At 37.3% G+C, this 14811-nt stretch overlaps 1 protein-coding gene across 2 annotated transcripts in view; it reads right to left on the reverse strand.

Moving 5' to 3' along the window:
- Rttn (rotatin) overlaps nucleotides 1-14811 on the reverse strand; it is a 194107-nt gene that overhangs the window by 107401 nt on the left and 71895 nt on the right. For both annotated transcript variants that reach the window (XM_008824930.3, XM_029559532.1), the window contains 3 exons: nucleotides 14484-14552; nucleotides 8219-8407; nucleotides 6417-6656 (listed from right to left, as the gene is read on the reverse strand). In XM_008824930.3, coding sequence (XP_008823152.1) covers nucleotides 6417-6656; nucleotides 8219-8407; nucleotides 14484-14552 — 498 coding nt within the window. The remainder of the gene's footprint in view (nucleotides 1-6416; nucleotides 6657-8218; nucleotides 8408-14483; nucleotides 14553-14811) is intronic.

A 14811-nucleotide genomic window follows, 5' to 3' on the forward strand; every position in this document is an offset into this window, starting at 1 on the left:
ATTTACTAACAGGCCAAGAAGAATGGGTTTTTAAGTTCAGAGGAAAGGTATTCAAACCAATTTGCTGAGATTGTTTTATAAATTTATTATATATTTACTTATTTATTTATTTGTATGAGTGTTTTGCCTGCATGTATACAAGTGCACCTGTGTCAAGACTAGAATAGGGCATCAGATCCCCTGGAACCGAAGTTACAGGCCATTGTTAGCTGCCATGTGGGTGCTGGAAATTCAATCCAGACCCTCTGTAAGAGTGGCCAGTGCTCTTAACCAGTGAGCCATCTCTTCAGCTCCTTTTTTGAGATTCTTGAAGAGAAACTGGTGTAAGAGAGATAGAAAATTAGTATACAAGGAAATCTTTGTGGGGGAAAAAGATGTAGCTTGGAAAAATTCATCTTATAAAAAGCAACCAAGAAGAGATAAAATGAGTTTCAACTCTATGTGTAATTTTTAATTTCAATAAAATTCACAGAAACTCTATCAAACTGTTGATAAGAGTAAAAGCAACATGAATTACAACATGCCACATTTATTGGTACTGACTTTATGTCACACTGTTTTAAAACTTGAAAGTATTTTTTTAATCTTCATAAAGTTGATAGGTACATTTTAAAAGTGAGAGAATTCAGGCAAAAATATGATTAGTAAGTTTTTCATGGACACACAGCTATTAAGTTTTAGAAGATAAATGCTAATCCTAAACAGTCAGACACCAGGACCATGTCATGCTACAATTGTTGTAAAATGAGGTTTGTGCTTCTGTATTTAAATTTTCCACTTTGCCAAAATGACATTCAGTTAAAAAGAAAGCAAATGTTGGGTTATATGATTTCCAATTAGAAAAAATATTTTTAAGATGGAAAGAAAGAATGATTCTAAATAAGAAACAATGTTAGAATCATAAAAATTACAAGAAATCTTCCACTTGTTTATGACTACTCAGCATAGTCATAAACTGTCACCTCTGCCACCTTATTCTGTATCAGTTCCCATAATACTTAAAGCCACGTGTAATTCTTTTTCTTCCGGTGCTGAAGAATACTCTTTTCTAGCTGGAGGCCTCCTTCCTTCACCCACCATCTTTTTTCTTCTACTCTGCTTACCTTTATGCCTTCACTTCACCCCTAAACCATTCTCTCCCCCACTGTGGTGGGATTAGGAACACCCCCACAAAGTTTTACACCAGTCTCTTCCTCGCAAGCATTTCCACTATCTGTGACACAATTAGCTGCCTTGGCTCCAAGTTCCATGAGAGCAAGGGACCTGTTTGCTTGACCTACTGCTGAATTTCATACAAGGGCCTGACACATAGTGGCAATCAATAAATGTTTGCTAAACTAGGAAAAAGAAGCAATCCCTTTCTCCCTAACCACTCCATTCCACACTACTACCCACCTTAAACGTCATCATATCAGGATGACAGGGGAAGCAGTACAAACAACTGAGAAGTCTTAAAGAACAGAAAACATTGGAGGGGGGAAGAGAAAATTATTGGTGTTTAAATAACTGAAGAGATGTCACATTTGAATACAGTTAGAATTTAGCCTAAGGTTAAAAGACATACTAATAGGTTAAACATTTATAAGATAATTCCAAACTATGATCAAAGTTATGAGAACTTATGATCAAAGTTCAAAAATGGAACCCCCCCCCCTTTTAGTTTGAGACAGGGTCTGGCCTGGTACGCCTATGTAGAGCAGGCTTGGTCTTGATTTCACAGAGATCAGTCTGTCTCTGCTTCTGTTTCCTGAGTGCTTCAAAGTGCTACTGCATACAATTAGGGTTTTAATGCACAAAAGAGAGAAAACTAGTATAATGAAGTCAAGCTCTATTTGCAGCTTTTTCCATATAATTTTCTTTTGCCAAGCAGAATATACAAAATTTATTGAACCTCCAAAGTTTAGACATATTTTAGTTGGCAAAAATGTTAAAAGTAGCCTGATAAAGCAGAGCAGTAATGTGCTTTGCTTGCTAATTTGCACAATATAAATTATCCCCATGGTGGCTGATTTCCAGCTACAATATAAAGTTGTGAAAAGATACAATAGCACACAATAAAACAGTGCTTCTCTCAAGACATAAATAACCACAAGAGCACAAATAGTAAGTGTAAAGCAAAATACCTTCTCATATACATTACCTTTATTTTCATATAATTATAAACATACAGAATACATCTACTTAACAACCAACTTTGAAAAATTTGAAATTTGGCTTCATATTGAGGTATTTGATCCATTTGGAGTCGACTTTTACGCAAAGTGAAAGATAGGAGTTTAGTTTCATGCTTCTACAGATGGAGATCCAGTTTTGCCAGGCTCTTTGCTAAACATGCTGTCTTTCCTCCAGTCAATGTTCTTGGCTCCTTTGTCAAATATCAGGTGTCTGCAATTGCATGTAATCATATTTGGGTCTTCCATTTTGTTTCATTTATTCATTATGGGTCTGTTTAAGGTGTTGATTTTTGTGCCAGTTCCATGTTGTTTTTATGACTATAGCTCTGTAATATAATTTAAAATCTGGTAGAGTAATCCCCCCAGCTTTGCTCTTATTGCTCCGGGTTGCCTTGGCTATCCAATGTCTTTTGTGCTTCCATATGAATTTTAGGATGGTTTTACCAATCCTGTGCAGAATGTCATGGGGATTTTGATTGGAACTGCATTGAATCTATAAATGGCTTTTGGTAGGATGGTCATTTTCACAATATTACTTCTTCGAATCCAAGAGCATAGGAGGTCCTTCCATCTTCTGGTATCATCCTCAATCTCTTTCCTTAAAGATTTAAAATTATGTGGTTTTGATATTAGAATGATGCTGGCTTCATAGAAGGAATTTGGAAGGTCTCCCTCCATTTCTATCTCTTTGAATACATTAAGTAGTGTTGAATATAGATTTTCTTTAAATGTCTGATAGAATTCTGCTGTAAATCCATCCAGTCCTTGGCTTTTTTTAGTCAGGAGGTTTTGTATTACTGTTTCAATTTCCTTATGCATTATGGGTCTGTTTAAGCTGTTTATCTCTTCTTGATTTAGTTTTGATGGTTCCCATGCTTTTAGAAATTCATCCATTTCTTTTAGGTTTTCACAAATTTAATAAAGTATAGATTTTTAAGGTATTCCCTTACAATGTTTTGGATTTTGTTGGTATCTGTTGCGATGTTTCCCCTTTCATCTCTGATTTTGTTGATTTGGATTTGCTCTTTCTTTTAGTTAACTGGGCTAAGGGTCTGTCTATCTTGTTTAGCTTTTCAAAGAACCAGCTCTTAAATTCATTGATTCTTTGTATTGTTTTATTTGTTTCTATTCCTTAATTTCTGCTCTGATTTTGTTATTTCTTCTTGTCTGATGGGTTTGGGTTTCATTTCTTGTTGCTTTTCAGGTGTATTGAGGTGCAATGTTTTGCTGTTGCTTTTCAAGAGTCTTGAGTTGCAGTGTAAAGTCATTTATTTGTGTTCTTTCCGATGTTTTTTTAAAAAAATGTTTTAAATTTATTATTTTTATTTTATGTGTAGGAGTGTATTGCCTGCATGTATGTGAGTGCACCTGTGTCGTGCAATGCCTTGGAGGTCAGAACAGGGTTTCAGATTCCCCTGGAACTGGACGGTTCGGAGCTGCCATGTGGGTGCTGGGATAACTATTAAAGGACTGCCATGTGGCAACCTTATGAAATTCAGAGTAAGAAGAAAACTGAGATAATTTACTTGTAAAGAAAACAAAGGCAAAACAAACCAAAACATCTGTTTCAAGTGTGCCAAACCTATTTATCAATCTACTGATGTCTCAACTCTTTATAATTCGGATAAGAATAAACATTGACTGTGCTTCATCCATGCCTTATCCTGATTATTCTACGGGATGAAATTTTCTAAGCAAGGATAAGAAAATCAGTATATGTTTACTGATAATTCTTGAAGGAATTAAGGGACTAAGTTCATAACAAATCCTGGGAATTTTTCTTCTATAAAAAGCATCTCATTCACTGCTGGTGGGATTGCAAGCTGGTACAGCTACTTTGGAAATCAGTGTGGAAAATTCTCAAAAAGCTAAAACTACATCTACCACATGGCCCAGCTAGACTATCCCTTGGCATACAGCCAACGGACTCTGTATTCTACTACAGAGATATTTCTCATCCATGTTCATTGCTACTCTACTAACGACAGCAAAGAAATGGAAATGACCTAGATACCCACCAATGGATAAATGGATAATGAAAATGTGGTACACTTATACAATGGAATTCTATTCAGATAAAAAGAAAAATGATATCATGAAACTGGCAGGTAAATGGAGAAAACTAGAAAATATTACACTGAGTGAAGCAAGCGAGACCCAGAAACAGACACTGCATGTTCTCTAAGAGCAACCTCAGAAACCAGGAACATAGAAAGGGACCACTGGCGGGCAGAAGGAGGGGGAAAAGAGCTCTAGAGGGGGAACTGTAGGATACAAGTTCTATTAAAGGGGAAATAGGAAAAATGGAGAGGGGGAACTCAACTGGGCAGGTAGGATAATACAGAGGGAGAGGAAGGAAGGAGCGATAACATTATGAATGTTTGAAAAAGCCATAGGGAGAACTGGAGAGATGGCTCAGTGGTTAAGAGCATTTGCTGCTCTTGCAGAGGACTAGAGTTTAATTCCAAGCACCCACAGGGCAGCTAACAATCATCCATAACTCATTCCAGGCAAGGGCTCCAGACACACAAACATGCTGCACTTACATACATGCAGGCAAAACACATAGACACATAAAATTATTATTAAAACTTCACCCACCCAAGGCTTAGGGACCATCTCGGAAGAGAGGGCGGAAAGATTGTAAGGGTCAGGGAGGAGGTGCAGGACCATATGATTCTATGCCAATGGTGTCAGCATACACAAATCCCATGCAAACTCAGGCAGATAAAAACTCAGCACAGAACTGGGAAAATGAACAGCAGATCCCAGTCTTATATAAAAAAAATTAATACATTTTTTTTTTTTTTTTTTTTTTGGTCTTTTTGAGACAGGGTCTCCCTGTAGTCCTAGATGTCCTGGAACTCACTATGTAGACCAGGCTGGCCTTGAACTCACAGAGATCTGCCTGCGTTTGCCTTCCAAGTGCTGGGATTAAAGGTAATACATCTTTTTCAAAAAGAGAAAAAGACATAAGGAAACAGTATTTTAAAAGCTTATTTAAAATACATATTCTATGCATGCATGTGCATATAAATATGTATTTGTAATGGACTTACATCATATGAAAATGTGTTGATCCCTGCCCCACCCCGTCCCCTGTGCCTGTGTCACCAAACTGCCCCGCCCCCGCCTTCTCTTCTTTCCAACCCCATCTGTGTCAGGAGCCATAGATTTTCTAAGAAAGATCTAGTGCCAGGCAAGGGAAAACTCCCTTCAACTTGGTGGTCAGGGGAGTCCATGAGACTCCTAAAATAATACAGGCTATTGCCACTGCTCTTAGTTGCCTCCCAGAACTTGAAGGTAAGACCCTATTGCTAGGTAGGGCATGGTGGACGTCTTTATTCCCAACACTCCAGAGGCCAAGGCAGGTGGGTCTCTGTGAGTTCAAGGCCAGACTGGTCTACATAGTGAGTTCCAGGCCAGCTGTGTCTACAGGGAGACCCTATCTCTAAAGACATTACACACTTTGGACACAAGACTTGGAGGATTCCAGCTGGAACTGACTTGGAAGCTTCCTCCCTGAGGACTAGCTCTCATAGAATCTGAAAGTACTAAGGAGAAAAGCAATCAATAGCTCTACCAGCTGTAAGGCCTACAAACCACTATAATGAGCCAGAGGACCAGGACACCAGCTGCAAGACAATGCCTTCCAGATAAGACAGGGATGCCACACCCATGAAATCTCAACAATATGATTGTGCCAACAAGATCTGCATAAGGACCACACCAGTTGACAGTCGAAGGGAGAAATTTCACAAGGTCCCACCTCTCTATAAAGAGCTATAGGAAATAAGGGGGCTGAGAAAGAGAGAATTAGATTTCTCCAGGGATAAGTTCCCTGGTAGGTTATCCAATCCCAGGTGGTCAGGTGGTCAGTCTCTAAACACGTGTACATATGGGCAACACTACATGGACTCTCTCTCACACACACACACACACACACACACACACGTGTGTGTGTGTGTGTGTGTGTGTGTAAAAATAACAGCTGAAGAGGTCATGAATTGGGGAAGGAGGGAGGGGAGACATAGGAGGAGTTGAAGGGAAAGGAGGGGTATAAATGATGTAAATACAGTACTCATGTATGAAATTCTCAGAAAATAAAAAAAAATGATTTTTAATAAAACTTACTTCTTTCATGGTATCTCCTATACAAATACACTCTTCAAAGATTTAAAGATGAACCTAAAGATAATTCATCCAGGTCTTTGAAAGTGGCAGCCTTAAGTTTACACTAACCTGTTTAGCACATTGTGCCAAGCCAAGGATTTTAAGGTAACCCCACACGGCCCAGTATCATCTTTCCAACACAGTTTGTCATTCAGAAGATAAAAACTCATCCTGGTAACAGCAGCCCTCACATCCCTGTGGCCTCCAGCCTGAACGATGGCGTGAAGGCAGTCCTGAAGCCCACTAGCTGTGTGTGTGATCTTCAGAGAAAGGATGTCCTCTGTGGACAGCTGCAATGTATCTAAAAATCTAAATAAGAAGAAAATAGAACACTATAAAGCAATTTAAATAAAAGTTCACAATCATTTAATATAATGTTAAAGGTTTAATTAAAACATTAAAGGTTTAATATAAACCTTTCTCTCAAATTGTTTCATTTTCATTTACTTTTAATTAAAGGCTGACTTATATCTATGAGCAAATTAACATAAAACTCCGTAGATTTTATATTAGCCTCCCAACCGATAATAGTGACTTTTTCCTCTCTCTTTTTTTTTTTTTTTTTGGTTTTTTTTTTGAATTTTTAGCCCTAGCTCCCCAGCTGTCCTGGAACTCACTGTGTAGATCAGGCTGGCCTCAAACTCACAGAGATCCGCCTGCCTCTGCCTCCCAAGTGCTGGGATTAAAGGCGTGTGCACACATTCACACAGACATGCACAAATTTATACAGATACAATACACATACAGACATATACACACACATACACAGGCATACACACACATATACAGGCATACACACACATGCACAGGTCTTTAGGAATAATTTTTTCAAAGAAAGGCTATGTAGTAGGTGATATCAGCTAAGAGGTTGTTCTCTTTCCTAAATACTTGTTGCCTTGGTTCCTTTCTTATAGGCAAAATGCTGGTGCAGTGTTCTTTTGTTTTTGCTTTTGTTTTTTCAGACAGGTGAATCTGTAGCCCTAGCTAGCCTAGAACTTGGCCTAGAACCTGCTATGTAGACCAGGTTGGCCTCGAACTCACAGAGATCCTCCTGCATCTGCCTTTAGCGCTGGAGCTAAAGGTTCGCACCACCAAGACTAGCATGACTTTTCCCTCTTTATAAAATATACATGTGATCGTTAATTTTGTTTGTCAACTTGACACACCTGGGAAGAGGTGTGTCAGTTGGGGAATTTCCTATATCCAAGTAGCCTGTAAGCATGTCTGTGGGGTATTTTCTAGATTGATATGGGAGGGTCCAGCCCACTGTGGGTGCTACCATGCCTGGGCAAGTGATGTGGGCTCCATATGGAAGGAGTTGAATGAAAGACAAGGAGGCAAGTCAGTGAGCAACATCCATCCATGGTGTTTGCTGCTTCTCCCACCTTCACATTCCTTCCTTGAACTCCTACCCTGACTGCCCTCAGTGATGGACTGGGACCTAAAAGCTTCAAGATGAAGTAAGCCCTTTCCTTCCCAGATTGCTTTGTGGTCAGTGTTTTATCACAGTCACAGAGAGAAAACTAGGGTAAAATACTAACATAGCATTATTCATGTAAAACTAGTCAACTATTAAGACATTCAAAAGTAAAATCTTTTTCCACATCACTTCTCCAAGTGATTTATAACTATTATCCAAATAAAGTTCAAATAATTTCTAAAATGGCACAGAATACAATACCTTCTAGCTTAAATCATATATGATTTTTAATAAGTAAATATTTAAAACAAAGTGAAAAATATAATCAAGTTAAAAATAGAATCAGGTGATACTATCAAGGGTAAAAGCTTCTTGACCTGAAGGGAAAGTAAAATCTAATTAATTAGAATTAACTAACTGTGAGTGCTTTTTTTCTTAAATAATAGCTTACTCTGGAGTTTTCCTTTCTGAGGTCATCTGTTTCAACAGATTATCACTCCCATGGTACCATGCCAGGTTCCAAGCTATTCTCAGCATATCTGACACTGGTTTCAAAGCCAAACAATCAGCTGATAATGGCAAAACTATTGAATAAGGGCTCACAGCATGGTGGCCAATCACATGAACTGGTAGATGATATCTAAAGAAAATAAATATAAATAATTACAAACTTATAAATTCTTAAACAGGACTGAAAAAAGATGAAATGGGTGACTTCCATTCTTCATAACTGCTTCATGTTATCACATTTTATATAATAGTTCCATTATTCCTTCACTCTTCTCCAAACTCCAAAACAATTCATTAGACGCTTTTCTGAGGACCAACAACATTCTACAGAGGCAACCAGTGGCCACCAAAGTCAGGAACCATGACTACAGTAAGTCAAACCTAACAGGTGTTTAGCTAAAACATGAATGCCGACTTTCTGACAAATACTGTTCCAATCTACCATTTCTCCAGTTACATGGCATGTTGATATGACATCTATTTTACAGATGGACAATATGAGGCTACTCAAAGAAGCTACATGAATTTTCTATGATTGAGAGATCATAACTTACTATTTTCACTTAGAACACAGTGACCAATAAACTCAAGATCCCAGAAATATTTTTAGATTAAGAACAAATTCAATAGCAATCTTTCTTAAATCAGCCCAAGTTAATTTAACAATATTTAATAGTACAGCAACACATAACATACTTCAAATGCTATAGTATAATTTTAATAATAAAACATATTCCAACTGGCTAGGGTTGGTGGTCAGTGATCAAATGTTTCTCTAGGATACAGAAGCTTGGGTTCACTCTAAGCACCAAAATATGAAAATAAAAACAAAAACCCCCAAATCCCTAATTTATATATTTATGACAAATGTTTTATGAACAACAGTGTAAGACTCAGTGATTTCTTTTTCATTTTCTATACCCAAATGAAAGAGGCAATGGCATAATTCCATATCCAATTAGACATATCATTTAATAAATAATGCTACATTTTAATAGAAATGTTCCAATAAAACCACCACAGTGAAGTGGAGTGATGGTTCAGCAGTCAAAAGTACTTGCTGCTTTCCAAGAGGTCCAGAGTTCAGTTCCAAGCACTCACATATATCAGGCAGCTCACAACCACTTGCAACACCAGTTCCAGGTAATGAAACATCCTCTTCTGGCCTCTATGGGTACTTGCATGCATGGGTGTGTTTACGTGTGCACACACAATAAATCTTTACAAAAAAAAATCAGCAAAAGAGAGAGAGAGAGGGAGGGAGGGAGGAAGAAAGAAAGAAAGAAAGAAAGAAAGAAAGAAAGAAAGAAAGAAAGAAAGAAAGAAAGAAAAAAAAGCAACCAGTATTACTATTGCTGGTCTGGACAGAGTGTACCTTGGCTATTTCTCCTTGTCAGAAAGCAAGGAGGCATTGAAAGATTCTTGGGGCTGTGTCATAAAGACATAGGATCTACTAAGGATCTGCAGTAGACAAATAGGGAATAACTAAGGATCAAAGAATAAGGATAATGGATGAATGTTTCCCAACATCCCCATAGGGAACTTCTGGAAGGTGATAGGGGGCCGGGGGGTGAGGGATTTAGGAGAAACTGTTAGGAAGAGGAATTCAGTAGGAGGAATATTTAGGAGAGGTCCAGTGGGAGGAACATTTAGAAAGAGGGGTCTAGTGGGAGGAACCTTTAGGAGAAGGAGGCCAATGAGAGAAACCTTTAGGAAGAGAGCTCCAGTGGAAGGTCCTTAGGTCAGCTGAGGGCATTTCCTCACAGAGGGCAGTAGGACCCCAGTCTCCTCTTCACTGCTCTCTGCCTCATGCGGAGAAAGGATTTGTTCTGTCATGCTCTCCTGCCATGCTGTGATGCCCTCACTAGAAGCTAAAGCAAATGGGGACATCAACATTGTGCTACTCTGGTGGTCTGAATGAGAATATCCCCCATAGGCTCCAAATATTTGGACATTTTATCCCTAGTTGATGGCACTGTTTTGGGAGTCTTTAGGCGGTGTGGCCATGCCAAAGGCAGCAAGTCACTGGGGGCAGACTTTGAGAATTTTCAAGCCTTCCCAGATTTCCAGTAGTGCTCTGTTTTCCTGTACCTGCTTGAAGTTGTGAGTGCTCCTCCAGCCATCTCCTGCCACCACGCCTCCCTACCATGATGGGCACCAATCCTTCTGGAACCATAAGCTAAATAAACTCTTCCTTCTATAAGTTGCTTTGGTCAATGTTTTATCACACAACACAAAAGTAACTAGCAGAACTATACCTCCAAAACACAAGCCAAAATGAACCTTTCACTTGTAAGTGAATTGTATCAGATTGTTTTATTATAATAATGTAAAGTTAATACGAAATGACATTTAAAAGGGGGAAGGATGGGAACCCTAATAAAAACAGACCAGTAGACAAAGAACAGAGAAACATTTGAATTAAATAATATCATACATACGAGCCTACAGACATCTACAGAATATTCCACCCAAACACCAAATACACATTCTATTCAACAGATCATGGAAGTTTCTCTAAGACAGACCACAACTAGGGTACAAAACAAACCTCAACAAATTTAAAAATTAAAATAATTCCATGTATTCTATTGGACCACAATGCAATAAAGCTTAAAAATCAACAGCAAAAGAAGATCTATTAACTACATGAACTCATGGAGATTAAACAACATAATTCTGAATGATAAATGAGTCAAACAGGAAATCAAGAAAGAAATAAAAGTATTTCTGGAACTAAATAAAAAATGACAATACAACACAACAAAACCTCTGGCACACACTAAAATCAGTCCTAAGAGTGAAGTTAATACCTCTAAATGCCTACATTAAAAAATCAGAAAGAGCATAAATAAATGACTTAATGGTATAACTCAAGAATCTGGAAAAACAAGAACAAACCCTATCCAGTAGATGAAATGAAATAATAAAAATCAGAGCATAAATTTAAGAAACAGAAATGAAGAAAAGAATACAAAGAATCAGTGAACCTAAGTTAGTCCTTTGTAAAAATAAACAAGATAGACCTTTAGCCCAGTTAACCAAAAGAAAGAAAAAGTAAATCCAAATCAACAAAGCAGAAACAAAAGAGGAAACATCACAACAGACACCAAAAAATCCAGAGCATTATAAGGGAATACTTTCAAAACCTTTACTCTACCAAGTTAGAAAATCTAAAAGAAATGAGTAAATTTCTAAATTCAGTGGAACCAACGTTAAACCAAGTGATCAACAACTTAAATAGAACCATAACAAATAAGAAAACAGAAACAGTAACTCAAAGCCTAAGACTCAAAAAAATTCCTGGAAAAAATTCCTGGCCTAGATGGAGTCATAGTAGAATTTTACCAAACCTTCAAAGAAGACCTACAACTGATACTGCTTTAATTATTCAAAAAGACAGAAACACAAGGGGAACTCCCAAACTCCTTATAGGAAGCCAGTATCAGTCTAATTTCAAAGCCAGGTAAAGATACAAGAAAAAAAAGAAAACTATGGGCCATATCCTTAATTAACATAGATGCAAAAATTATCAGCAAAATACTTGCAAATCACATAAAGGCAGATATCAAAAAGACCATCCAATATGGTCAAGTTGGCTTTATTCCAGAGATGCAGGGATGGATCAATATATATGTCAATGAACATAATAAATCATATAAATGGACTTAAAGACAAAAATCACATGATCATCTCAATAGATGCAGTAAAGGCCTTTGACAAAATCCCACATGCATTCTAATAAAAAGCCCAAGAGGGAATTGGACTGGAGGCAACATACCTCAACATAATTAAGGCTATGTAGAACAAACCCACAGTCAACATCTTCTAAATGGGAGAAAAACGTGAAGCATTCTCATTAAAATTAGGGACAAGGCTGTCAACTATTTCCACTCCTTTTCAATACAGTGCTTGAAACTCCAGCTAGAGCAATAAGACAAGAAAAGGAAATTAAAGGGGCACTAATGGGAAAAGAAGTCAAATTATGCCTATTTGCAGATGATATACATAAGATTCCAATAATTCCAACAAAAAGCTTCTATAAAAGGATCAACACTTTCAGGAAAGTCACAGAATACAAAATCAATTTACAAAAATCAGTAGCCTTTGTATATACCAATAACAAATAATCAGAGAAAGAGTTCATGGAAAAACAGCCATTCACAATTGAATAAACTTAATTAAAGATTAAAGATCTCTACAATGAAAACTTTAAATCTTCAAAGAGAAAGATTAAGGAAGACACAAGGAGATGGAAAGATCTCCTGTGCTCAAGGACTGATAGAATTAATATGAAAATGATCATACTACCAAAAGCAATTTACAGATTCAGTGCAATACCAATCAAAATCCAAAAGACATTCTTCTCAGAAACAGAAAAAAGAAAATCCTAAAATGCATATGGAATCATAAAAGACTTGGATAACCAAAACAATCCTGAGCATGAAGAACAATGCTGGGGATGGGGTAGGGGTATTTTGGGACAGTGGATTATCATGCCCTATTTCAAACTATATCACAGAGCTAGCGTTATAAAAACAGCATATTATTGGCACAAAAACACACTTGTTTTATTTTCTGCTGTTGTTTTTTATACTTTACTAGAGGTTCTATTTTCTGTTTGGGACATGGGGTTTCTAGGCTACATGATTCTCAGCACCTACAAAATGATCTTGTAAGTATCACTTTCATAGTTGTATGAGTTTTAGTGTTTAGCCACCCTTAAAAACTATCAAAATTGGTGATCAAAATACCAAGAGTTGTTCAGAATATGGGGCAGCTAATATTCTTACACTGATTATGAAAGTATAAATCTGTATCATTTTGTAATACTGTTACAAAGGTAAGCCTACAGATATTCTATGTCATAGTAATGACGTGTAATTAAGAATGTCCTTGGGGCTGGAAAGATGGTTCAGCAGTTAAGAACACTGACTGATCTTGCAGAAGACCCGGGTTCGAATCCCAGCACCCATGTGGCAGCTAACAACTGTCCATAACTCCAGGTCCAGGGGATTCAACAGCCTCTTCTGTCCTCCGTGGGCACTGTACAACACGGGTACACTTACCTACATGCAGGCAATACAGTCATACACATAAAATAAAAATAATAAAAAAATATTTTTTTAAAAAAAGAATGTACTTAGAGGGCTGGAGAGTTATCTCAGTTGTTAAGAGCACTGGCTGCTCTTGCAGAGGACCTGGTTGCAGACAACCACCTGTAACTCCAGTTTTCAGAGGCACCAATGACCCCCCTCTGTCCTCTGCAGGCATTGTATGAGATGAGTGCACTTACATACACGCAAGAAGAACAATCATACAAACAAAATAAAAATCAATAAATCAAAAAATAAAAATAAAAATAGAAAATGCCTTCAGCAGTCATTATTGACAACAGCTCCCAAATAGGAAATGGGTGTCCAGCAGCAGAATGGTAAAGGAAATGCTTGCTTTTCCTCATACAGAGAAGTGCCTCATGAAATGACACAGACAAACCCTTCCAAGTGGAGTAAAGTAAACCAAATGCAAGAACGCTCTGCACTGATAATATCCAAAACTGAGCAAAATAATATTTAGTAATAGAAAATAAAACAAGATTACATTTGATGATGGAAGAAGGTAATGAGAAAGTCTGAAGGGAGGCTCTGAGCTGGAAGCAGGCACTCATTAGCTTTACCTGCTTACCATTTCCATGAATGTGTTTACTGAGGAAAAAAAAAAGAGCTATGTATTACCTATAAACTTCATGTACATTAGACATGAAAACAACTTTCATTTTTTGAAGTTCTAGACAGACATATAATCTAATCCAACATGTGGTCTTGACACTGCATTTTGAAAAAGTGATATTATTTCTGAAATACATTTTCAAATTGTTGACTATGGAAATTACAAATACACAAAGAGAAAGAGAGTACAATTAGTCCCATATACTCACAATGATTCGAGGCTTATGGGAACACAAACATACACTATAGTTCTTTCAGTGTTTCTATAAATTTGCATGAGACTGATTGAAATAAAAAGTTGATGAGGAAGAGTTATACTTACTCAGTTTCCAAGGCACCAAAGTGAAGAAAACATGATAGTATTCAAGGTTTATGATTTAAAAGCTGAATCAAAACTGTGGCAAATTATAGATTGCACCTTCCCATGATCTAACAATATTTTGCCCTTCATGAAAATGAGAGAAATAAATCCTTTACCTTCTGAAAACTGAAACAGGCAAGCTGAAGACTGATGACAAACAAGGTTTATTGGAAGGATTAACAGACCTATTTCATAAAAGAAAAATAAAAAGACGTAACTGAGTAGACCACAGTTCTGTGCAGTATAACCCACTTCAGTTGGACAAGAGCAGATTGCATTCATGTTTGCTACCATAGTTCCACATTATTTTAACAGCACGTGACATAATACCGTGGCTGTACGGGCAGCTCTGCTTTGTAGCCCTGCTCACTGATGCTTCTTACAATCATGTTAAGCATGTATTACCATCCTAAATATTTTCTCATTTTTAAAGATAATAAAATG

This window comes from Nannospalax galili, unplaced genomic scaffold (genome assembly GCF_000622305.1).
Source record: "Nannospalax galili isolate Female #2095 unplaced genomic scaffold, S.galili_v1.0 scaffold709, whole genome shotgun sequence".
NCBI lineage: Eukaryota > Metazoa > Chordata > Mammalia > Rodentia > Spalacidae > Nannospalax > Nannospalax galili.